Consider the following 27,548-nt stretch of genomic DNA (forward strand, 5'->3'; position numbering starts at 1 on the left):
CAGCACCCCCTCGGCCCGCAGTGGGCACAGGCTGCGGGTCCAGGCGCTGCCCACAGGGACCAGGCAGAGGAACAGGGATCAGAATCCGCTGCTGCCCTCCTGCCTGTCCCACCTGCAGGGCCGGGCTGGTGCCTGTCCCCCTGCAGTACATCCCTCACCCCGCTTCCACCCCTCCAAAACACGGTACAAGTAGGTGTAGGGGGCCTGGGGAGCAGCTGATGCAGCAGAGCCGAAACATTTCAGAATCTAATAGATGTTCAAGAGCCCTTTTTTGAAAGCAAGATGAGCACCTATTTTTATATAAAGATATATGTGTCCTATTATTACTGTTCTAGGAAGCAGGCAGTATGTACAAGCCTGTTCATTCAGGCTTTTTAAACATAGGAGACATGCTTATTTTATTTAGGTCATGGCCTCAATAAAGCAAAAATAACCAGTCTGAGGCTATTTTCAGGAGAAAAAAAAAATCCCAGATCAACTACTGAAAGTATGCTAGGGAGAATTTTCAGACCACATATTTTACTTATTAAAGATTAAAATATGTCTCTGTATTTTGATCTATATACTTCCAATTTAAACACTGAGAGCAAAAAGCTTCAGAAACGCTTCTAACCAGTGGTGTTAAAAACATTAACTACATTCAGCAACCTTGTATAATGCAGATATTTATCTTTAAAATATGAATTTGCTTTTGGAGTTCCCCAGTATTTGTAAATAAAGTTAAAATTTAAATTCAAATGAAAGAATATTTTTCACACTTAGAGAACTTCAGTCCAAATTAATATGTTCTCCCAGTGGTGTCTACTCTGGTTTATGCATTGTCATTCCTAGTCTCAGTCCATATACATTTGTCCAAGAGGATGATGGATCACCAGCTCTGTGCTGCAATTCTGTCACAGAACACATTTCTTTTGCAAACAACTGAGAAAAAATACCATCAGATAATTTTAAATTCTTCATTTGCAGATTTTATCTTTAACACGACTTTGAGATAATATTTTGCAAAACCTTTATTTTAGGTATCAGGTATCTACCCCCAAGCAAAATTATAACATAGAAGTTCAGATAACGCCCAAAAAGACATTAAATTAAAACAAAACACAAGATAACTTCAGAAAAACCCATTTAAGCCTCTACTAGAGAACTGGTTTTGGCAGTTCTAGCAGTTTTTTCCCCCTTAACCTCATTCTTCAAAAGGACTGGATTCCTTTTGCTGTGACTTTTCAAAACAGAGTGAAAACCAAATATTTCACTATTAATATTTCTGGCCTAATGCTTAAAGACTGGCAATATATAAGAAATTCCTATGATCACACACAATTTCAGTCTCTAGAACACAAACTTGAATGCTACTTGCTGAAGCACAGGTTTCATTTTGCCAATAACCATACTACCAAGTGCCTTTTGCTGTCCCTGTAAAACCCAAATTTCCCATATAAAAATCTTATAAATTTCCATAATTTAAAATTTCACTGGCACTTCAATAAGCTCTAAAGCTCACTTGGTATCACCTATGAAAATGGCATTAAGTAATCAGCATGATCACACCTGCATTTATCAGATTTTAGTTCAATCCTTAAAATGTTTGCTAGCTATCCATCAGAGTTCTCCTGTAAATTGTAAATACTCAAAGCAATGAAAAGAAGATCATAATACAGTAATTTTATAAAATATCTCAAATCAAGATCCTGTCACACTTAGGAAAGGACAAATATTTTTTTCTTCTTCAAAATAACATGTTTAGTTTCCATGTCTGTCCTCTAGCACCATATCCTGCTTTTGGCTTTTCAATAGTTCTGTTCCTATCTGTTCTGAAAGACAACATTTAACCCACCTAGCATTAACATTCATCCCTATTAACTAGGAAATAAATCCTACTTCCTTTAAATCTACAGCAACTTATAAAGCTTTTTTTTGCACACTCAATCCATTTTTATGGGTTTAGTTCAGGTAGCCCAGGAATTGTTTTATTTTCTCCTCACAGAAAGCATTATTTTTACATACATTACCTCATGACTAGAACGTGTGTATTTTTACTGCCATAGTGCCTTAATCACCCCAGAATATCTCCAGCTTTTCAGATTTGTTCAACTACTCAAACAGATTTAAAAAAGAAACAAAACTGAACAAAAATAAAAACTAGATTTTTTGAAACTTTCATTCATGTTGTTTCCTTTAAAATAAATCTGCCCACAGATTGCAAATTATGGCAAAACTAATACTGGAAATAATTTTAATGTGCTATATCAATTCAGGATGCTTCATTATCATAAGCCCTATTAGTTCTCTTCATGTAAATACAAGTGGCTTTTCAAAATTACACAAAAATTGAAAGGGAAAGCAGGAATTATCATTTAGGCCAAATCAAGCCTGAAATACCTTTCATTGTGCTGCTTGTGTTGTATATTTTACCCCTCTCCATATATCAGTTACAATGTTTTTATTCTGAATTAAAAGATAAATTAATTAAAAGTCTTTATTTACACTGAAATGAAATGCTGATACTTCTTTTTTATTCCCCAAACTGAAGGACTTTCCAATATGCTATATAGCTACAGGATAAGAATGGCAAGTTCCCAGACACTTAAACTACTACCAATTGAACTTGTTGATCTCCACAAACTTCCAAGTTTGGGGAGCAGGGTTTTGTTTGGTTTCTTTGCTTCCTTTGCAAGCCCCTCTCTCAAATGTGCAAAGTGTAATTTAAAATACTCAGATCTACACAGTTATCTCGGCTCTTGCCCTGCCACTGCTCAGTCTTAATTCACCATAGCACAGTCAGAGCAAGCAGGAAGCTGAAGGCTCCCACTGTCATCAACCTGAAGAGGAAGGAAACTGAAAACCTGAGAGCCCAAGAGACAAACACATCATCTGAACAATCCAGTTCTTCCCCAATGACAATTATTCTACTTTCTATGTCAATGAACTCATGCACTGTAACACAAATTCACATCATTTTATCCAAAGAGAATTCACTCTTCTAATTTCTAGACAGACACCAAGGGAAGAGGTATTTATAGTGTTTACATATGCAAAGGTAACCTCCAAAACTAAGGCCATTCTTCACGGTCTGAAGATGTTGAAAAATGCCTCTTCAATCTGGACCAGGAAGTCCACTTGGTTATGGGCTTTTTATTTAGTTAACATGTAAGCAAGCTTCAAATGAGGCACATTTCATTTCCTGAATCTCACACAGGAATTCTAAAGACAGACATCAAAAAGATCACCCAACAGGATTCTTCCTAGGTGAGCTTCCATAAATAAATCAAGGTTATAACAGCCATAACTTGGGAAGAAGTGTAAGAATTCTGCTCATCTCCAGACACCACAAAAAACTACCAGAAGGTCTCTCCATTTGCACCTCTGCCACAGTAACAGCTCAGTCTCTGTACACCACTTGAAGCAAAATGAAGTGTGAGATGTTTTTACATCTAATATGACCTCAGTAACAGCAACTCAATTATAGCAATTGAACTGTCACTGCAAGGTACCTTTGTGGTTTCAACCACACAGCAAAGCCACATACAATCTAAAGAGGGCAGACAAACATCTAATGCTCAGCCAGCACCTATGAAGTCTTAATTGAATCTTTAATCCTAGATTAACCTATTCTGCACTCCCTTCCAATTATAAATGGCTATTCAGGCAAACATTTTTCAGACACCTAGGTGAAGGCAATCAACACTTACCACTCTCCACAGTGCACAGCCTTCAACACCCCCACCGCAGCAGTGGTCTGTCGTTCAAAACCTTGTCCTATGTGATCCGCATGGGCTCGGGTCCGGTCTTCAAATAGCATTTCACGGGGTTCACTGGTTCGAGGTAGGTACTGCAAGTTTTTTATTTCATTGGTAGTTCTGCATAAGAAAAACAGTAACAGTGATATAGAAATTTCTCTGAATTACCTAATTTCCATCATAGCCAATAGGACCACTCATCTACGCAAAAAAAAACTCTTTTTTTTCCTTATTTTAAATGGATTTTCTTGTAATTCAGTTTGTGTCCATTTTCTCTGTTCATGTCACTGGGCACTATTGAAATATGGCCTTTTTACAACTTTCTGTGAAGTGCTTAAACACATTAATATGATCCCACTGAGCATTCTTTTCTCAAGAGTAAATCCCAGTTCTCCCAGCAATTTATATTAACATATAATATCAAACAGTAAAAGGTTTGGGATAAAATGAATTTGTAAAGAAAAAACTACTAACCAGACATTTACCAAGTAAAATAATTCAGCTTACCTCTTCCTTTTGAAAGGTGACTTTGGCATGTCAGCCACAGGGATCATCTGTTCTCCTGGACGTACCCACATAATGGGACCATCATCACTGTCTTTACGACTCTCTAATTTTAAACTAGAAAGTGTTCCCCATGGCAGTGTACACTAATGGGAAATACAAGCCACAGTTTTTAAGTGAGTTACTTTAAAAAACTTGTTAAAAGCAGCCTTTATCTCTCAAGATGAAAGCATTTATTAGAACACTCAATTATCTAAACAAGTATCATATACTCTCACTTTATTATTATAACAGCACTACAGAGCATGTTGTCCCCCTTCTCCCAGCCCATTCCCTTCTGTTCTTACTTTTAAGAAGGGTGATTCTTCCAACATATCAAGGAATTCAGGGAAGTAATCCCCCACTTCCTCATCAACTGCTCCAACCAGGCTGATCTGTCTCATTGGGCCAGCTCTATACGTACCATGAGAGTATGTTCTTTTTACCTACAAGTAGAATATGACAACAGAAGTTATACCAAGTCCTCTACTGTGCAAAATCTACATTCAAGGAGCACCTGTAATCTCTATGCTTATGCTTTGTGAGATAAAAAGACAGACTTTTTTTAATCCTTCAGTCTCCAGTGTATTTAAGATTCTTATGAAGTCAATTACTACAAAGACAGAAGATCTTATTAAACATCCAAAACAATTTGTATTTTATTGTAACAAATGCATGTTATGCTCAGTAACTAGCCAATAAGGATACTTACCTGGATTACTCAAGTCTAGCTGAATTTCTACCTTTTTTCTTGCAACAGGCAGAACTCTGAGTTACAAGTAATTTAACTCTTAATATTTCCTCTGCTACTCATCCTCTCCAGTACAGCCTCCTTGCAAGCACATTAATTGGAGCAAATTACAACAGTGAACACAAGGCTCAAAGAGTTGGTACAAAAAGCAAGACAATCATCACTCCTTCATTTTTGCTGTGCTGTGCTAGCACATCTTGTGTTCCCTTCACACTTTTAACAGCTGTAGCATTCACCTCTCATGAAAAATCTTCTACTGTGAAATTTTAACAGAAACACATTATTTTAAGGCTTTTTTCAACAATCTGATATGTTGTGTTAGATCACCAAAATACTCAGGCATGAGATTGATGAGGATCATGTCCACTTTAAGCATCTGATTTCCTGTTTAACAGGCTTAAAGACACTGGCATTATGAGATGAAATACAAAGAGACCAGGACAGAGGAAAGAGCAGATGGATTACTGCACACACCAAGTAAGGCTCCTGTATGGCACCTCTTCCTTGCACTTTTTTTACTTTGCATACAAAGCAAGAAAAGTAAAAAAAGTGCAAGGAAAACAGTTAATGAAATACTGCTTAGCTATGGTCCTCCCCCAAACAGACCACCAACATTCCTAGTAGTTATGACAGCACAGAGGAGAATTAACAGCAGTTCCTGAAAATAAAACATGGAACAACACTGTGCCCTTCTGACAAATTCAACTAATGTAACCAGATCTTTCCAGAAACGCAGAACCAAACACCATTCTGATCATCCCAGTCATCTCTCATTCCTCTCAGCAGATTTATGGCTAAAAGCAAGATTTTAAAAAATGTCTTAGCTAATGCTACAGCAAGCCATCACAGACACACTGAAAAGAACAGTCCAGTTATATTCCCCCATTCCTCAAATCCTTAGTCATACATTCCTGCAGGGTTTTTGGTTTTTTTTTAATGTGTTTTTTTTTCAGAGGCAGCTGGTGATTTCATGATAAAATATCACAAAGAATTAATTTCTGATGAATTTGCATCAGCTCAGTCCTCAGCTACATCTGCACTAGCACAAAGCATCAGGACCTTGTACAACTACAGTAATGAGCACGGAAGAACCCTAAAACCACTTTCTGAAGCTATAGACACCCACAAATCTGTGAAACTTTATTAAAAAGCTTAACATATCAGTTGAAGAAGCATCCTTTTGCATAAGTAGCTTAGTATTCTACCACTCCAGTCCAATATACTGGGATGCTGTTTCTATCTACATCCCTGATTAAAGAGAACCATTTTTCTGCCTTCTTCCATGCTTCTTTATGATAACTACTACCACTCTCCCAAGTAATAAGTCCTAAGACAAGAGAAAATGGCCGGAAGTTCTGTCAAGGGAGATTTAGATTAGATATTAAAAACATTTCTGCACCAAAAAAGTTCTTAAGCACTGAAATAAGCTCCCCAGGGAAATGTTGAGTCACCATCCCTGGAGGCATTTGAAAGATGCATAGATGTGGAATTCAAGGACATGGTTTAGTGATGGATTTGGCAAGACTGGGTTAGCAGTTGGACTCTTTTAAAAAGGGCTTAAAGGTCTTTTTCAACCTAAATTATTTTATGATTCATATAGAAGATGATAAACTGGTTGTGAAACTACTCCAAGTGAAAACTCTAAAAAATTCTCCTAAAAATATTAAGTTAAAGCTTGAAAAAGCTGTGAAGTTTCCAGCTGGATCAACCCACCCATTTGATTTATATACCACTAGGTGCTGGTAATGAAACCTAAAGTCAGCAAAGTATTTAGCTGCAGATTAAGAAGGATCAAATAAGAAATTTTTCATTTGTTACCAAAAAAAAGAACATGCCACTGAAAGTTCAAACTGAAAAATGAACACATTTTCAGGCATTGTTTGTCCAACCCCTTTCACCCCCAGCTCTCCCAATCAACCACCCTCCCCTTAACCACAAGGCAGTACAATTGCTTCCAGTAGAATTGCTTCTCAAGATCCAGCTTAGGTGAAGAAATACCAACATGAATGCTTAAATAATGTCAAAGCTCCAAATGATGAGTGGTTTATTCTGGCACCATATTCAGAATCACATCATTGCCAATACAGAATGAAATGTCTGAGTGATTATAAGCCACTACAGAGTTTAACCCCAGGCAGCAGACACTGATCTTACACCCCCTGCTCACTCACCTGCCACAGTTGTGAGACACAGGGGAAAACAGGAAAAGCAAGGGAATATATGGGTCCAGATAAACACAGTTTATTCAGCAAAGACAAAACTCCACCACTCACCAACTCCCACAAGCAGACTGATGCCCAGACTGGTGCCAGCAGTGCCCAGCAATAGGCACCTTACAGCCAATCCATCAGTTCCCTCAGCTTATTTTGCTGAGCCTGATGTTCTACAGCACAGAATATCCTCACAGTCAACTGGGACCATCTGGCCCAACCATGCCCCCTCCCAGCTTCTTGCCCACCCCAGCCTACTCACCAGGAGGGTCCTGGAAGCCTTGACACTCTGCCAGTGATGCTCAGCAATAGCCAAAACATCAGTGTGTTACCAACAGTTTTAGTCACAAACCCAAAACACTGTCAACAAAGAAAATAAACCCATCCAGACCCAGTATAAGCAGGAAATAAATCCATGTTGGTGATCAAAGGGGAAGATTTGCTCTCTCTTTTCCCTTCTTTCCTGATAGCATTAGGTCTTCTGAAGATGAACAGGGAGCAAGCCTAGAGAACAACCTGAATTAAGCGCAGGAATTATCTAAAAATTTCTCTATTTTAGCAAATTATAAAAAATAAAAAAAAAATAAATAAAGACATAGGCCATAAATATTAATGCCTGGCCAGAAAGAACAAGAGAGTTTGAAAGATGAAGCAGCTGTGGGCAAGTGAAAAGCAACTCCTGTCTCATCTCTTCCATGAACTGGGTTGTAACATCCTAAACTCTAGTCTTAGAGAAGAGGTAAATGTTTGAACTACATTACCTTAGACTAGGCTAAAGACTTAGACAAGTAATGTATAAAAAGGTGAGGAGCTAATTTTCATTCACTCGCAATTTAGACTGCTACTAAGTAATAGTGGGAAAACACCAAATCCTCCCACTGATGTTTAACCGATGACAAAAAAAATTAACCCTAATAAAGACAACTAAATAAATATAGCCTGTGACATGTTACATAACAGCAACATCTTCCCTTCCTTTTACTGTCAGTATCCATTGTCTGGTTTGTTCACAGGGAGAGAAATAGATTGCTCTATGCATTTCTAAACTCACAAAAATAATATTGATGTACTAAAACCGGTACTTATCAAATTCTATATTAAATTATGGACTGCCTGCTAATAGAGTACTACATATATGAAGTAATTTTTATATATATATATACACCGTGTATATATATATATATATACACCTTCTATAAAACAATGTTCCCAGATGCAATTTCACATCTTACAGCTTACAGTGTGACTAGGTTTTTAGAATTTTACAGACTTGTTCAAAAGTGGCACAACTTAAATCCATAATAAAAGGAAAAATCAAGGACATGCTGCTCTTCTAGCATGTGGTCAGGAATGAACACACATAAATCACCAAATGCATGCAGTATAATACCATGGACAGGTAAAAGAGATAGAAACATAAAATAATAAATATGACATCCTAACTTCTTTCTTCTCATGTAGCTTACATTTGAAGTATGTCACCTAAAAACACACAAAAGGAGACTGTGTCATTCTCTTGCATCACAGTAATGGAAAATTGTGACAGTAAAACCACCACTGAATCCACAATTAGTAAAACTTGAGAATTATCTGCTTCTGTGACTCGCACGGCCTAAACTGATTTTTTAATGCAATAGCAAATGTTTTGACAGAAATGTCTTGGTGTCTGACAAGAATCCGAAGACTAAATGCAAAAATACATACATATATATATATACACACACACATAAATACCAAAAATATATTTGAGCATTATCATCCTACAAATGGAAACATTTTAGATACCACATGATTTTGTATTTGAATAAGTCACAAAGTGGAGGGAACAATTCAGAGAAACCATGCATTTCAAGAGAGGAAATGTAAACTGGGGCACGTAACAACTGAATTCCTATTTTTAATATAGTAGGGTGTGGGCTATTGTGGGGTTTAGGTGGAGGAGGTTTTTTTTCTTATTTGAAACTTTATCATTTTCCTGATAGATTTTTAAGGTTTAAATTTATTTCAATGTTTCACCTTTAAAACCAAGAAAGTTTGGAAAAAAAGTCTTCAGAGAAAAAAAAATAACCAACAACAAACAAAATTATCCACCAATTGAACTCAATTTCAAGAAACCCATGAAGTCCCACCAAAGACCAACAAAAAACCCCAAAAATTTTACACCACCTAAGAATATGCAAGGACATGGAGGATTTTGCTACACAAGTGCATAAGCAAAGCACTTACACACTAGTATCTCAGAACAGAAAACTTCTCATTTCAGAGTCAGTGTTAATCTCAAACACTGCAGCCATGAAGAGGCTATTACCATTCCTGCTAACTTGGCATATTTCAATAAAGTGCCCAAGCAACTTTCTGTTCCCTTCCAACTTCATTAAAATCCTTAAATGCTTCCTTATGTTTCCAGTTTCAAATGGGAGCCAACACTGAACAAATATACATCAAAATTGCTCTGATTTTACAAATACTCCTTAATCTGTTTGGCTGCTTTTTACTATTAAACCACATGTACTTCATACTTCTTCCTTCAACTTTTTTCCCTTTTTTAGGTCAGGGATTTGGTAGCAGAATGGGATGTCTTAACAGTTCTGGCATTACTCAATTGTGATTAAAAACCTGATTTCAACAAATAGTTTTTCCCAATTGGAAGTTTCTGGAAATGCAATCTCAAGATTTTTACTGCATTATTAGTTTCACCAGCATCTTCTTACCACTGTAGTTAATTTATCACCTGACATGTTTCATATTGCATATGAAATCCTCAAATAATAACATGGATAAGTTTTTAAAAGCAAAATTACTTCACTTTTCTTCTGAATTCCAGTGGCACAAAAACTGAAGCAGGTGACAAAAACTTATCAAAAATAAAAAATTAAGGATAGAATCAATTGGATACCTTCATAGAAAATGATGTGGCAAAAGCAACACAGCTACTATTGCTCTTGTAGCTCAGGCACATCCATGACAGGGTCAGTCTCAGATCCTGTCCAAACTGTCAGTACAAACCTCCAGGGTTCTATTTAGGCTTGGGTTTTGTCAATACAACAAGTGTGACTAAAAAGAGTAACACAAGAATGTCATCTATTATTTATTGGATGTAACTATCAGGAAGAAATCTAGAAAGGTTTTCTAAGTGGAAAACAAATGAGCACGTGTTGCAGATTGCCAGTGTCATTCTCTGTGAACTCATTCTTTGTTCAATGGTATTCAGTAAATGAAAACTTCTTGTACTTCAAGACCATATGTTGACATCATTGATCAAAAAGTCTCTTACATACAGTCCTACAGATCAGGTTTGTTTAAAAAATCAAATTTTTTTTAGATTTTTTAGATAAAGAATATTTTAAAAGTTTTTAAGAATAATTTTTAAAGAATCAATTTTCTTTAGGTTTAAAAAAAATGAGAGACTGGGGCAATATATTTTTTAAAAGAGATAAAATTTAATTTTTCATCATCCAGAAGAAAAAAAAAATTTGGGCTTTATTTTGGAGGACTTGACAGCAAGAAGTTGCTAAAAAATCTTATACCTTTTTAATAACTAACCAAACATTTGATCAGCTTAAAAGCAAGAAGCAAATTCTATTGAAAACAAAGTTCTACTGAAAGCTACTGAAATACAACTGAAAAGACATAGTTCCAATAGAAAAGAATATTTCTATAACACAGGAAAATAATACAATATATCAACATAGGTACTGCACAAATCTTTAATGATAAGGAAATGAAGCTCTAGCCAATTATTTGAGATTTTCTTTAAAAAATATTTTCAGCAATTCCCCTCAAATACTAAAGGAACTAATGATTTCAAGCAGGATTTCACAGATTAGAAAATAACTAAACAGCAAAAACCTCTCTGCGAAAGAAATGTTAAAGAGCTAAACAAGGAGAACAGCAAGGAGAAGATGATATTAAAAGAGGCTAAAAGAGAAGGGCAATGACAAGCTCTGTGTGCAGAACCTGAAAAAGTGAGGACAACCTCTCACAAAGTCACACCACAAACATGAACTATCATTACTCTCAGAGATCTTCCTCTAAAATAATTATTCATTAATATTTGACTATTCAGTGTCCATCACAGCTAACGTGGCAACGTGAATTTATTCCAAACTGGAAACAAAATCAACAAAAATTGTTTCTCTGAAGATGCAATTGCCTGTTATGGAATGGGGCTGATTGTGTAGACCCACAGTCATCCTTGAGCTACCTCTGACACATTTAAACAATGTAATTTGCCAACTCAGTAATAAAACCAATCCCTCAAGAGTAGTTAAGTAATTCCTCTGGATTAATGGACCAAACTGAACTCACCAGTTCAAGAAGCACCACCACTTGGCACTAGAACACACAACTGGGAGCTAAGAAAGAATGAAGACATTTTCTTTCAGCAGAAAATCTTCTTTAGATTGGCTCTGGCCATTTGTCTAATTGCACACTGTACAGAGTAACTTTTCCTAAAGTGAACATGCTGAATGATGTGCATCCTCTCATACCTACAGCACAAAGGCAGTAAGGTAAAACAAGACAAAGCTTTAATAAATCAATGAGAATTCCAAGCTGTGTGGTGCAGTTGACACAAGGGAAGGAAGGGATGCCATCCAGAGGCTGGAAAGATGGGCCTTGTGAACCTCATGAAATTCAACAAGGCCAAGTGCAAGACCCTGCATGTAGGTTGGGACAATCCCAAGCACAAATACAGCATGGAAAATCAACTGAGAGCAGCCCTGGGCAGAAAGACTGGGAGGTGCTGCTGGATGAGCGGCTGATCATGACCCAGCAATGTGCACTTGCAGCCCAGAAAGCCAAATGTATCCTGGGCTGCCGCCCCAGCAGTGTGGGCAGCACGGTGAGGGAGGGCATCTGCCCCTCTGCTCTGCTGAGACCCCACCTGCAGTGCTGCAGCCAGTCTGGGGTCCCAGCACAGGAAGAGCACCAACCTGCTGGAGCAAGTCCAGAGGAAGGCCATGAAGATGATGAGAGGGCTGAAGCACCTCTCCTATAAAGACAGGCTTTTCACAGGCAGATTGGAATTGTTCAGCCTGGAGAAGAGGCTCCAGGGAGACCTTAGAGAAACCTTCAAGTATCTAAAGGAGACCACAAAAGAACTGGAGAGGGACAGTGCACAAGGGCATGTAGTGACAGAACAAGGTGGAATGGCTTCAAACTGGAAGAGGGGAAGTTTAGCTCTTACAAAGACTTTCTTTGCTGTGAGGGTGGTGAGGCACTGGACAGGTTGCCCAGCAAAGCTAAGGATGGCTCATCCCTGGAAGTGTTCAAGGCCAGGCTGGATGCAGCACTGAGCAACCTGGTCTAGTGGAAGGTGTCAGGAGTGTGCTCATGGCAGGTGGCTGGAACTAGATGGTCCTTGGGGTCCCTTCCAAAACAAACCACCCCATGATTCTAACTCAAAACCACAAAAGAAGTTCTTCAAATCTGGAAGACAGTAACACACCATCTGAAAGAAACAGGTGTCAACAGAAGACAGAGGAACTAGACACTATTTAGCCTAATTCCAATTTACAGAAAAAAACACTTAGCTGGATACAGCTATCATCTACCTAGAAAATAAGACAGTAAGAATAAGAACTAATAAACACAATCATCTAAAAAAAAAATTGAAAACAATCAAGTCAAACTAGCCTTTGTTACTATGACTGGACAGGCTTGTTCAGAGGACCAGTAGACATCTTAACATGGGGCATTTCCACTATATTCTAAAAACTGCTAGAGAAACATGGTCTAATAAGAGCAAATTGTGGGCAGTTTAGTCTGTGCTCACATAACTACCTAATTTTGAGGCAGGCAGCAATGATTCTTCCTTTGAAGGCAGTATAGCCTCATAAAACCCACAGGTATCACAACACTGCAAGTCCATTACAGGAAAGGATCAAAATTAACAAAGCCTGAAACTGGAGAAGGGGTCTGAATGCAAAGGATATAATTCATTTAAACAAAAGCAAGAACTACACTCATATACATATTTAATGAACTGCACGAGCCTGAAAAGGGAAGCAACTGAATTAAGAGGAGCTGCTCCAGATCACAGCCTGCTCTGAAAAAGGAAGAAATAGACATAAGATCAATAATTTGCAAGACACTTGCAGCATGGTCTTTGACATCAATACACCAGGCAGACACTTGATTTTCAGTACTGTATATTAAGAAAAAATATGGATGACTGAATTAAACATAAGGGGAGAATACTAAGACTAGTAAGGGTATAACATGCAATCACAGACTGAAACAAATCACTTGATCTAGGAAGAGGGAAAAAAAGAAGCTATTAAGCAATCTTCAAATATAGAGAAAGCTGAATGAAAAGGGTAAGTTGTTTGCCTTCTCCACTAAAGATGAGAATAAATGGATAACAGGTCAAACAAGAAAAAAAATAATTTTACAAAGTACTTCTTTGGAAAGAGTGGAATCACTTTGACATATCCTTCAAACACAGCAGACAAGGACTTGTCAAATACAACTTTAAAACAGTCCATCTTGTTTGGCAGCAGAGGAATTGTTTGGTACTGTGCAGCATTTTATTCACTTGTACTAAGAAGTTGCCACTGATGCAAGACAGTAAAATCAATGTACTAAGCACTGTTAAACATCAACTGTGAGCTTTGGGGTTTCAGCACAGCAATAAAAAGGTACACTTGCCCAGCATGAGGAAAAAATAAAAAGTTCAAAATATTACCATTTGTCTCAGCAGCATTAAATAGCTTAAGTGATGTAAGCTCCAAGTAGGTGGCAAAAGCTGATTATTTACATTCTTTTAAATCCTCATAAGAACCTGACGAGATCCATGGCTATCAGGTAACTGATGCAGCTGTTGCCATCTACACAAACACAGAGCCCAGGGAAGATGGAGCTACAAGACAGTTTTTCAACACCTGAAGGACTGACTTACTGGCTACAAGGATATCCAGGCTAATTTCATTTTGCCCAGTTACAGAAACTGTCTGACTAAGCCTTGCAGTCTGTTCAGAAAGAGCTGTTACACTAACACAAAAAAATTTTAAGGAGTACTCAGGCATAGGCCCAAGCTGGATGATGAAAAACTCCCCAGTTCCTCTCCCTGCAAAATGTAAAAGCTAACTCTCATTAGAAAGAACCAGTTCCAAATTCCTCTCTCCTGCATCTACTGTAAACATTCTCACAAATATGTGTCCCTTATAGTTTGGTAACAAGTAAAATTACATGACTCCTATGTGATACAGGTTTATTGGGAAGCAAGCTTAAAGGAGTTAGTTTTCAACTCTACAACTGTGAAAGCAAAGTCAATTACTTGACAGATGCAGACCTTCCAGGTAAACTTAGGAGAACCCCAATCTGACCGCAGCCACAGAATTTACTGTGCAATCTGACTCTTGTCACAGAACTTGATGACTTAGAAATATGCATTATTTAAAACCAAAAAATCCCAAACCCACATCTGTCACAAAACAGGAGGTGGAAGACTGAGTACTAACAAAAGAGTCAACTTGAACACCAAAAATTGATAAAACACTCTATAACACTTTCCATTTCAGGCTTAGTTTAACATTCTCCTTTGTACAATACCTTTTTTGATCTTTTAAAATAACTAAATTTGTCAGATTATCAGATTAATTACATGTGCTACATGAGCTCTGAGAAACCACCAAAGAATCTCTTATACGAAAGTGAGCTTCATTTCAGTGTTTTAGTTAAAACTAGCAAAGGAATACCCACGTTTCTTAAAGTTGATGAAGTCCAAGATACATACTCAAAGCAGACTTGACAAAATCAGCTTGCTACTTAGACCTCAGAAAACAAATCCTTCCTCATCTGAGGCTATACAACAACTGCTAGACATGGCTCAGGCTGCCCTGCACAAAGCTGGGGAAATGTAGGAACAGAAAACCAAATACATTTAAAGTTTCATCAAAATGTACTGCCACAAGATATTAGAATCCCTTTAAAAGATGCACAAAGAACTTAGTGAGACAGGATAATGTTCTCAATCTGCACAAAATGCAGCATGCTAAAAAGGAGAATACAAAGCTAATAAAACATTTTAACTGTAGCAGACCACATGAAAAAAAACCCAAAATAAACAGCCAAAGTAAAACAGAAATAAGAAAATCACAAAAAATTAGATGCAACCAAGATACTGACTTAAATATTCCAAGAAACAAGAATACTGCACAGAAGACAATTAAAGTCTGATGTTTGCCTGTACATGTTATTTATACACCATATAACCCTAAGTTAGCAAAAATATAAGGAGCCAAGCATTTTCTGTCAAGCAACCAAACTGAGAAGTGATAAAATGCCATGAAAACTAAGGAAAAAAAGGAGGGGACAGAAAGGAAATGAAGATACCAGAAATAAAGCTCCAACCAAGTAAAATACAGCTTAGACCACAGAGCTGACCAGCTGAATGCTGTGATAGTACAGTTTCATCTACCACAGCCTCTCTCTGTTCCTCCTTCACTTACACAAAAATGGGGAATTATGATTTCAAACCCAACGAACACAGGACTGGTTTAACTACAGATGTTGATTACCATTGTAATAACAATTTAATCTATCCTTCTAGTAAAATAATTATATTATAATTCACAAGAATAAAATTTGGGCTTTTTTTAACTATTTCTTTAGGGCAGGTACTAGCACACAGCTATGCCTGTGTTAATGCTACCCAAGACATCCAGCTGGATTTAAGGAACATACTTACAAGGACAGATCCAGCTTTTCTTATCTAAAATGGCCAAAGAGCAGCTCTGGAGAATTGCCCATCATATGTTCTGTGATTTTTATTATTAGTGATTCAGTTTATATACTCAAGAAAAACAGTGACTGTAGTTCACAGAATATTCCTATTCCATGGCAGTAGATATTTTCTCAGCCAGCACTGCAAATGTTCTCTTGCAGCAACATTTCAGTTCTGCATATCCTTGTAGATAACACACACCTGAAATGTGTCAATACATGCAAGTGTTCTATGCAAACGTTTATGCAGCTGAAGGGGAAAAAATGGCATGTTTTTCCTGAAAAGATGACAGTGTAACTTATACTTGAACTCTTTCTTATCATCTCAAAAGTGAAGATTAAATAGTTTAAAGCTGATTCATACAACATCTAAGTTCACAAATATGGGAATTAGAAGGGTAATTGTGAGATAAAGTTGATATAAATAACAGGATTGAGTTTCTGCATCAATTGTTTTATACTCACTGAATGGGGTTTCTTGCAATAACTTTATCATCAAGATAAAAATCACAGATTTTTTTCCTGAAAACCAGTGCTATAAATAATTTCTGTGCGACAGAAATGTATTTGCTACAGCAAGTTAATAAACAGCAAAGGTGATGTTTAATCAACAGCTGTTGTTAAGAGAGTATACAGTCATTTCTCTCCAAAAAAATTCAAATAAAATATTCTAAAGCTGCCAGTCATTCTACCATTTACCTTAAGAGCTTTCCAGAGAATCCAGCCAAGTGAGGAGAAATTCAAAGGGCTAAGAACCAAATCTGTAGCCACATTAACCCCTGAGCTCTTCTCTGAGGATGGATTTAGAAAACCCAAACTACAAATGCAGCTAAAATAACTGTGCCCTATGCAGGTTTTTATGTATAACATTGTATTAAAGCATTTCAGTTTTATGACAAAGTTCACACACATAAACTACTGTTCAGACACCCAGAAAGCCACAGCTAAACCATTTTAATCCTCCAAAACTCATGGTTAATCTTCAGCTACAGAAACAATTCCAAAGAAACCTACACACACAAGCATGCAAACACTCACCCTCCCACCAAAAATCCAATTTAATGCCTCAGTGAATAATTTTATGTCTCTTTTCATCTTCAATAACACAGAACTGACTTATTAAAGAAATCCCGTGTTTCTAGTCTTCTTTGTCATCCACATAGCAGAGCTAATAGCAACTACTCAAAAAAACCCATTCACAGTTTTTGAAACCATTATATGACTTTAGAAAGTAAAATGCATAACCTCTTACCTGAGCATGAAAATTTGACATAGTCGTTGTCTCTATATCTTTCTTTCCCAAAATCTCCATTTTCACTGGTGAATTGGGAAAATTAAACGAAAAGTAGTCTAAAAAGTCAGGTAAATAAGTAGCTGCCCCATGAACAATACCCATTACATAGTAAGCTGCACAGTTTTCATTTTCACTAAAAACCAGACCCACAAACTCTTCTGCAAATCTCTCCATCTCCACAGGAGACAAGTGGGAGAGTTCATTACTGTAGGCATGGATAACTGATGCACCTCCATTAGGCTGGTGCTCAATATGAATCAGCTGTTTGAACTCCAATGTGTCCAACCTTTTGAGTTTATTTTGAACCCGTGGCTCCTTTAACGAGACAAATGGAAACTCACTGTTCTCTGGTATCTTGGACTCACAGTCCTTCTTGGGATCCATATTTTTCCCATTGAAATCCTTAAGATTATCATCTATGATGCCTTTGGCTTCCTGATCCTCAATATCAGAAACCAATCCTGAGCAGATGGTCTGAATGGATTTGCTGTACATTTTTGGACGCTTCCTCTTCTCATTCTCTTTATGTTTCTTTTTCTTTTTCTTCTTAACTTTTTTAATCTGTAGCTCTTCTGCATTGGTTTTTGGTTTCTCCTTCCCACCTGTTGAGAGTTTAAAAGAAAAGATCTCTTAAGGAAGTTTTTATACAAAATAACATATATATTTAAAGACTGGAATTCAAAGTCACCAAAACCCTCACCATGGCAGACAAAGACCAGAGACCAAAAGAAGGGTCACAATGTGTATGTTACCAAAAGTGAGGAGGGTAAGGGACACCTGCCATGGTCACAGTGCAACTGATAAATAAGCTGAGACAACAAGGGAAAGACATTACAATAACCCAAGTTTCCCAAGGCTGCTTTCATGATGAGTTGCAGTCCATCATTTCCTTTAGCTGGCATTAGCAGTTACTGTCCCATGAAGTCCAGAGACATCACAGGACAGCTGTCCCACACTGCCAAACAAGGGGCTTACAAACCATCGTGGATATGAACCTGCAGCAGCAAGCTGCCCACGAGGTGCCACTGCCAGAACTGACCTTGTCTAATGGGCTTCTTCACGTGGTCACTCTTTCAAAACTAGATAAACTGTGTTGAAAGTTTATCTGATCCCAAACATATTATAAAATAAATGAAATTAAAATTAAAGAAACATTAAAGAAAACACTCACAAAAAAGAAACTAGCTTCATGTTCACACAATATACAAGCTGAAGTGAAAACAAACTGTCTTAAATGTCCAAAATGTCCTAAAGGCAGAAATTACTCATTTGGAATAACATATTCAAGTGGTTCCCAAGGTAAAAGTTCTCACTTGTTTTAAACAAGTGAGGGTTTTTTTTTTTTTTGCAAGGAATAGAAGTGGTAGCCAAAAAACTTCTAGCACTACACTGCCCTAAGATCAAGCAGTCAAAATGATTTAGCACATAGTAAAACGCAGTTAGTGGGTATGTTTCAGCACAAAATCATATTCACACCAGCGATTCAAGACCAGCATGTTCAAACACAGATGCTTGAGGTTTAAAAATTGTGTATTTCATTGTAAGACTAAGTAATATGAAATCTGCAAGAGTTAAGTTAGACAGTCTCTACTAGAATGTTGCAGTAGACTATTTTCAGCCTGCCATCTTGCACCCGAGTAACTTCCCAAGAGTCCTTTAAGAAAAAGAAAAGTGAGACCACAACTGTTGGTACATGAAAACACAAATTCTTGCTGATGATTAAGAGTTTGGACATGGAAGATGCAGATATTGGAAAGGAGAACAAGCAATTGAGGCACTAGGGTCTGAGTCCCCTGAGGTTTGTGACAGCAGCTAAATACTTCTGTGGTTCCTGAACTGGAGGCAGATTTCATAATCTCCCTGGATTCTATTTTCTCACAGAGAGGAGAATGAGAAGTGCCCTGAGGTCACCTCATTTCTTATTTAGCCCAAACAAGGAAATGGATTCTAGGATTTCTTAAACTAATCCACACAGTTAATAACTACAAAGACTCCCTTCACTCAGAATCAGATTTAACACCGTGCACTCTCTGAACACAATTGCACTTTTAGATAAATTCATCTGCCAAAAGGCAGAGTATCTTCATAGAAGTCTGTCCTTTCTTGGGCTAAATTTAATGTAAACCCAGCATCAAACCTCAGCAACAGGATTGCCTCAGCTGGTAGATGCAATATTCACCATTTCTTTGTTAATATCCTCTTTCTGTCACCAGAGTCCTTAAGTCTAGTGGGCATGAAAAGACCGGGAAGAGCAGCAACAGGTGTTCAACAACTAAGTACCTCAACCTTAGAGGAATCCTGAAATGGTTCATTCAGGGTGACATTCATTGTGTGTAATTGTAATGTGTCCTTGTCATTACCTGGCAAAAATCACCTACTGCTGCATTCTAGGGTATTGTAATGGTGTCATTATGACCCCAGCTCCAGACAGTGGGAAATAAAAAGAAAGAAATGGATTATGACAGTGGGAAGTTATGCATTGCAGGCTTTGAAATCTCAATATAAATCTCAAAATACAGACTTGGACATTTTTTCCCTCCTCCTGACTGCAGGAACACAACTGCAGAAAAGCATCTACAAGTATACAGGTATTGCAAACGCTTAAGAATGCTATAACTTAGGATTATAAAATTGTTTCACTCTAAATATGAACAATTTTTGCTATGCTGATGGATACAATGAAGTCAAGCATTCTGCAGATATGACATTAGTTTGAATATACAAACTATGGAATTATAGCACCAAATGCTGGATCAAGGTGACGCAGAGGGAAGCAGGAGTTACCTGCCAACCCACTTCACTTGTTTTTAAATGGAGATCAGATTTTTGTTCAAACTAGTCACTCAGATCTGGAGCATTATGTATGGCAGGGAAAGGATGGAAATTTATATTTACTGGGGTTCAATCAGAATAATATAAATGGCAAAAAACTTCAAAGCAAGAAGCTATTTGCTGTGGTAAGAGCCAAATTGCTCTCTCCTACTTAAGCATGTTTGTTATCACCAAAGAAATCCTAACACAAATTAAGATCAGCATCTGTATGTTCTTGCTGAACATCCAGCTATTAAATCACATTATATCATTACTACCTGAAATATAAAGTACTTATATAATAGATGGGTATGAATTTTTATCTGTGCAAAACAACAAAAACTATTGACTTGCATTCCAAAACTAAAAGAAGGAAGATGATCTGATTTCCCCTTTCAATCTGTCCCGTTCCTTTTGATTCGATCTTCTGAGAAGTTTTACTAACAATCAATTTCATTCAACTGCTCCTGTAATATCTGGCGACAGTTTCTTTAATCCATCACTTAATGTATTTCAAGGATGCAGCTATGCAATAAGATTTTTAAAAACTAACCAAGCAAACAAAAAAAAATTCCACTATTAAACAACAAGCAGGCTTCCTGCTTCCTCCTGGTCAATGCCCGAGGCAGTCAGTGTTTAAGAGGCATTTGGACAATGCCCTTAACAGCAGGGTTTAACTCCTAAATCAGCCCTGAGGCAGCGGGGCAGTTGAACTGGATGGTAATTGTAGGCCCCTTCCAATTGAAATTTTTGATTTTTTCCTAATCATCAGTGAGCAACACTCAAAAGAGCACAGCCATGGTCTTGAAAGCAGTAGTGCCTTTTAGACAGAAACAACATAGATGGAATGTAAATCAGTCTCATATTATGCAAAGTTCACGTGAACATATGCAAAAAGGGTTTGTCTTCAAAATTAGTTGTAAAATTACTTCTTATTTAACTTGGTATACATCTAGGGAAGCACTTAAAACCTTAGAAGGAATTACACCAAGACATTTTTTAATGAAGAACATTTATCATTCCCTCTGTTTTCATACCATATCTATGAAACTTTCAGAAGAGATAAAAGTTTTTAACCAGAGGATAAAAATAATTCTTCTTCGGGTATATAAAAAAAATGTTCTGCTCAGCTTTAAATACACTGATTTTAACACAGACTGCTTTTACTTCTGAACACAAGATAAAAGGGTTATGCCATTTACATATATATCAATTACTACAATTTATCATTGCACACTTTCTCAAATCACACCAAGTTGCAAAAACGAGGTCTACAATTTGGAACAAAATAAATATTTGCCCATGGCCCCTCACTTCTGTGCACAACTCTCTTCCACAGAATTTTTTTGATCTCTGTCTTTAAGAAGAATGGAACTGAGATCAGTTTTAATTCTGAAGCACTTGGAAACCAAGAGAGCAACAATCACTGAAAGAATAAAAGGCTATACAATAAAAAAAAGCAACACCAGAAGATCTATGACAGAAGGTAGCAGGGCCCCCTGAACTGCTACTTGCAACTGAAAGAGAGAAAAACGGCCGAGTGTCTATCCTTGGGAGATAAAACATCAATCCTGGCTTCAAGGTCTGAACTACTGATGCCACTGGAGGAGAAAAAAGCCTTAAAACAGAGAAATCAGAAGACAAAAAGGATTCCAAATGGGCTTTTTCCAAAACATTACTAGAACTAAAGACTTTGAAAATAAACCTGCATACCAACAAAAGTAAATCTCAGATCTCCAAAACTACTTCAAGCAGGAATTAGGTAACAGAACTTCAAAAACTACTTAGTTGTTTTGAGCCTTTTTAAAATTCACACGAGCTTTTCCTATTGCATACACAAGTTCTGTCAAAAACTCCATTTCCCCACAAGCAGCCAATGACATACATACAGAAAATTATTTGTATAGATACCTCATACACCCAACATTGCAAAGAAAAAAAACATTTTAAAATCAAATTGTATATTGGAAGACTGAAAAAATGTGACACTGAATTATTCAGCCTTCAAATAGATATGACACAGCTGAGCAATGTATGAGCTCACTGCCAGATGATCCAACCCCCCACTCTCCTCTATCACTGCTCCTGGCACACAGTCTGCACCACTGCTGCTCATCAACTGCACAGTAACTCAAAGGCTCAGCAGAAAACGATTCACTCTGCTGCTACATCAGTGAACTGTCAGACAGGAACTAAAGCATACAGGCCACTGACAGCAGGATACCAGAACCCACCCCTCCCTGGGGCAGCAAACCACCTGCTCTGCTCAGATACCTTGTCCCCCACACCTTCTCTATCCAGCCCAGCACTGAACAAAGCTGAATTTTTACAGGTTAAAAAAGTCCCATCACCTCACCTAACAGTGTATTTATGAGATAGGATCAATTTCCTAGGAAACCTTAATAGAATTTCTTGTAACCTGAACACTTGAACTTTTAAATTTAACAAGGAAGTTACAAAATTTACCTTTTAAAGGTAACATTTTAGTTCATTTATCTGTAATACAGACCAGACTACAATCTCCTCCATGTATCCTCTTAAAATGAGTATGGGTGATGCTTGGTCTCCACACTGCTTTGACACCTGCATACGCCCAATTTTTGAATATTTATGTTTAACTATTTTAGTGTACAGACAGTTCTCTCGAGGAATACAAACATGAAATGAAAAACTGATTTCTAGAAGTAAATAGTATTTCTAGAATGTGACAGATAGAGAAGGAAGCACATCTCTCTAGCCTAAGGCTTCTGCTCTAATGAATTCTAAGATCCACTCTGAAGTGGATGTTTAAAGCTGCTCAGAAGCTGCAAATACTTAAGAGCAAAAACAGCTAGCTTGCTGAAATACTGGAATTGCTATCAGCAATGCCCAATAAATGCTTTCTTCTTTATCTTCTTCTGCATTAGCCATAGAGAGGAGCAGAAACACTTCAATGAGTGACACTCATTCAGTCATTCCTCTGCTGCATATATCAAAATACTTTAAAGTAAAATTAGCTGCTTCTTTCAAAACCAGTAACATTGCTTTGACTCTTCACTAATGGACAACAAAAAAGAAGAGCAGCTTTCCACATCTCTCCAGGGCAGTAATCAAGTTGCTCCAGAGCAGATATACAGAATTTGGTGAAAACATAAGTAAGCAATTCAAAAGTTTAAATAAAGATCCCAACACAAGCATGAGATATCCAAACTACGTTATTTTAAGTCAGATTTGGGAACAGTAGTGCAGTACTTGATACAAGCTAACTGGATTCACCTCTTACTGCTGAGGCACACACTGGCAACCCAAACCTTTGAAGACACCCACACACACAGTACAGGTGTGTACATACATACATATACATACATATACATACGACTCTTGGAATCGAATTTCACACATTTTGAAGTGCGTGGCATGTTTGTCTCTATGTGTCCTGAGATCCAATTATACACAACAGGTACTGAACCTATAAACAAAAAGCTTTTTCCACAACATGGTTCAAAAACACTAGTCAGAAGTTTACAATTTTCAATCGTATTGAAAATACTTTATTTGATGTGGGTCACTGCCTTAGGACCCCAAGAATGAGAAATAACAGGGACAGGGGCTAAATAAAAACACTCTCAGCATCCACATTTACAGAAACGTTCCCCTCTGACCTGTTGTTAAAAAGCAGACTGAGCTTACACTTCACTGGACTATAAAAACATGAAGAACAGTTTCTGCTCTTATTTGGCTAAGCACAAGGAAAGAGTTACAAAATTTGCACCATATCAATAAAGAAACCAGAAAAATGTTAAGTTCTCTTCATTCTGTTCATGCATGCACATACTCAGCAGTATCAGAACTAATACTAAATAACATTTAGCCATCTTCTAGGTACCAAGCCTTATGTACCATAAATAGAAAAATAATTCTTGCATGCGCACATTTATAGGACTGGTAGATGTTTCAAGGTAACTCGGCACACATTTTTTGTGGTGCCATAATATACCTGTCACTGTTAGTGACATGGGACTTACTACTAAGGACTGATATTCAAAACTGTTCAAATTTTATGCAAATAAGCCAATGCTCTGTTATTACATGATGACACATAGTTGTAATTAAAATTGATGCTACACAGCCTAATCTCTGGTTAATTACAGACACCTTCCAAATGTAAGTTTTTGCAAGAAGTCAGACATTACCTGAAATTTATTTTATGTTGTGTTTTGTCCATTTGTTGTGCTTGATCATTTGATCTGAAATTTTAAATAAGCAGAGACCAAGAAGTCAAATATTTTATTGAGTTGCTTCAACCAGAGCAATTGTTTCTCAACTTAGAGATCACAACCAAAATTATTAGAGGGGGACTTTAGACATTTCAAAACAAAACCCAAAAATTAGTAACAGTAAACTCTTTGTCTCCCAGAGTTTTCTAGCTGACAGCTAGTAACAGGAAGGCACAAACATTTTTAACAGCAGCCAGTAATGAAAATCAGTTTTCACTTCCTTACTTTAGGAGAGCCTAGTCACCAAAATTAAACATTTTAATTTTGAAGTACCAGAAATCTTTGCTTCAAACTCCAGATTCCTGGCTCCAGCAGAAAGCTTTCCAGCACAGCTCTTCCTCCAGTTGCAACTTGCTCCATCTCATTTGACATCTGTGTTTTACCTCTACTCATGTATTTTATTGGTAAAGTTGATATCTTGGTACATAAGGACTCTGAAGCAAACTCAGTAGCAGACAAATCACTAAAGTGGATGATGTACCCTGCACTCTAATCTCAGTCTTACTCATTCCCTCAACTAAAGTGCTTTGCATACAAATACTTGAACATTTTCCTTAATGAGACACAAAGACCTGTCTCATGTTCAATATACTGATTTTATAATTACTCATGCAAAAAAATCTATAAAAAATTTAAAAGGTTCATAAAAATGTACAATTAAACATCATTTCTTCCAGAAGAGTAATTATGAAAAATCTTTAGAAAGCAATTTGTATTTACATATGTTCATGCCAGCAAATAAAATATTCATTTTCAGTTCTTTCCTGGATTTTGACATTCAACAAACCAAGGTGTTTAATCCTGCAGAAACACATACTAAGAATTTCTCCTACTGCCATTTTAGCAGTTGCTGTACTCAGATATAAATAATCAGAAAAACAAGACTGACCTTTTTTTTCTAAATGAAAAATAGAAATGGGACTGTTTACAAATAAGCCTATTAATCATCCTCCTTTTTGCAGGAACTCCAGTAACTTTGTCACATCACATCAGTGCAAATATTTCGCATTAAATGCTCAATTGCTAGCTAGTAACTATTTACAATGCAGATTTTTCTTAAAAGTAAATTTAAATCACTTAGAGTTTCTGAATTTTTAACAACGTGCACGTACCAAGCAGTTTTTGTCCGAAAACTGAGCTCTTCCTTCCACACAGTAGAGACACAGAGGCAATTCTACAGCCTTATCTACAGAGAATACATCTTTTAAGTGCAAAAGGATGACAAAAAAAACTTTTAATTCTAGGTTTATTTAAAAAGCCATCAGGCTCTCTGAAAGAGCCTCATTTCCTTTAGCAGCCTCAAGCACAGCAGAGAAACCCTTTTTAAGAATTGCCCTTCTCCAACACGGGCAAGTTTTATCACTGCTTTCAACAGAACACCAACCCAAGTTTAGGCAGATGAACAGCTCACAACCCAGAGCCTCTAAGTATAAATAAACTCTTCCATATTCAGCTTAGAGCACCAAAATTAGGCTTATGCACCATCTCTCCCTCAAAAGGCATCAGTCCCTCAGTACTGACCTCTTCTATAACTCATCACCTCTGACCTTGGACAGCCAGTTTAGCTGTCTGAGGTCACGTAGACTGTTACGTCCATCCCCTCAATCAAAGTCAGTCACAAACAGATGGTCCTAGCAATATTTTACAAGAATATACAGATGTAATACCTAGAAGAAGGAAATAAGCTGTCTTTAGGCACTGTACTCTTGGTCTCTAAACATACACACACTAAAAATACAAAAAACAACCACAAAAACAAAAGCCTGAAGAAATGGAAAGCAGATTCATTCCAAAACTTTGTTCTAAAGCTCAGACAGTAAACCCTGAGCTCAAAACAATAGGGCTTGAAGTTCAACTTTTGTTACACAGGAAGAAGACACTCTTAGATAAGCAGTTAGTAATTGAAAAGGTCACAGAGACACTGATCACTGATATATACAAGAAGCTGCATCATAAAGCACTTCTGCCTCTGCTCTCTCATCTCTTGCCCAGGATGTAAAGTTCGATCAGTAGGACATCTCAGGAAATGTCATACAAACCTCACAGCACATACAAGCACATCCAACCAGATTTTGGAGGCCCACAGAAGACACCAAGCTGCCGTTCTGAGCAGGATTCAAACCTGTGGAGATGATCTGCCTGCTCTAAATAACTGTCTGCTCTCCTGACTCACTCCCTTCTTTCCCTGAAATAGGAGTCAATTTTTGCAGGATACTGGCAAACCAAACACAGCCTTTACAAAACACTTAACAGCCAACACCTTAAAGAAAACAAAATATACTTGAGTAATAGAAAGTCAAATAAAATAGAGGTAAAGCATCTAATGCACTTGTAGCACAGTTTTCTGTGAAAACAAGCTATCCTGTCTCTCAAGAGGTGTTCTAACAGTCCCTGGGCATACGCACTTTAACATTAACCTGAAAATAAAGCGTAATTTTAGGCTCAACACCCTCATTAGGTATCATCTATTAGAGCAGCGTAAGACAACTTGCTGTCTTTGCAGATTGCAGCTCATCTGCTGAATGGCAACAGAAACAGGCCCCAGTGCAAAAAAAGGCTGCTACTCAAAGGCTAAAGAACCCACTGTTATGGCAGTTAAGCACTGCCCAGTATCTCAGCCACTGACTTCCTTCCATGCTCAGCAAAGACCTAGTCACAGCTGTTCCTTTCACAGGAAGTCACCAGCTTACACAAGCCTCAAGTTCAAAGCAGTACTCTGAGATCTGATCAACACATGTTTTAAGCTGCCATTGTTGTTAATACAGTTACTTGTGTGTAGAGTATAATATGTGATGTAGTAATTACAGGGTTCTGTGTCTCTGACCTCTTATGAGCACTCTGAATTCAAGATTTGATTTGAGAGTTTCACTTTCTGGTTTGTAAATTAAATCCTACAGTATGTGAGGTAACAGAAAAACATATCAGGAATTTGTTCCTAACTTCAAAAGCAGAGTCTGAAAATAACATTAAAAAGCATTTGGTCTACTCAAATAAGCAACACCCTCACAGAAAATCTGATGCAGCATGACTAAGTGAAGAGTAAGGTGGTTCAAGTACTGGCTTAACTGCTGTGCTCAGAGGACTGTGAGCAGCAGTATGAATTCCAGCTGGAAACAGTCACTGCTGGAGTAATCCAGACCTTAGTATTTTGCATCAATGCTTCTCCATTGATGGCGTCATGGGACAGAGCACACCCTCAGAAAGCTGCAGCTGATCCAA

At 37.4% G+C, this 27,548-nt stretch overlaps 1 protein-coding gene across 2 annotated transcripts in view; it reads right to left on the minus strand.

Annotated features, from left to right (window-relative positions):
* Positions 1–27,548, minus strand: part of RSBN1L (round spermatid basic protein 1 like) — a 41,787-nt gene that overhangs the window by 2,290 nt on the left and 11,949 nt on the right. The window contains exons 3-7 of one of the 2 annotated variants that reach the window (XM_030291557.4): positions 17,604–17,864; positions 17,221–17,285; positions 4,589–4,726; positions 4,245–4,387; positions 3,690–3,857 (exon numbers count right to left, since the gene is read on the minus strand). In XM_030291557.4, the coding sequence (XP_030147417.4) occupies positions 3,690–3,857; positions 4,245–4,387; positions 4,589–4,726; positions 17,221–17,285; positions 17,604–17,864 (775 nt within the window). Of the gene's footprint in view, positions 1–3,689; positions 3,858–4,244; positions 4,388–4,588; positions 4,727–17,220; positions 17,865–27,548 lie in introns of both variants that reach the window. The other variant, XM_030291548.4, reaches the window with a different exon arrangement.

This window comes from Taeniopygia guttata, chromosome 1A, assembly GCF_048771995.1.
Source record: "Taeniopygia guttata chromosome 1A, bTaeGut7.mat, whole genome shotgun sequence".
Taxonomy (NCBI): domain Eukaryota; kingdom Metazoa; phylum Chordata; class Aves; order Passeriformes; family Estrildidae; genus Taeniopygia; species Taeniopygia guttata.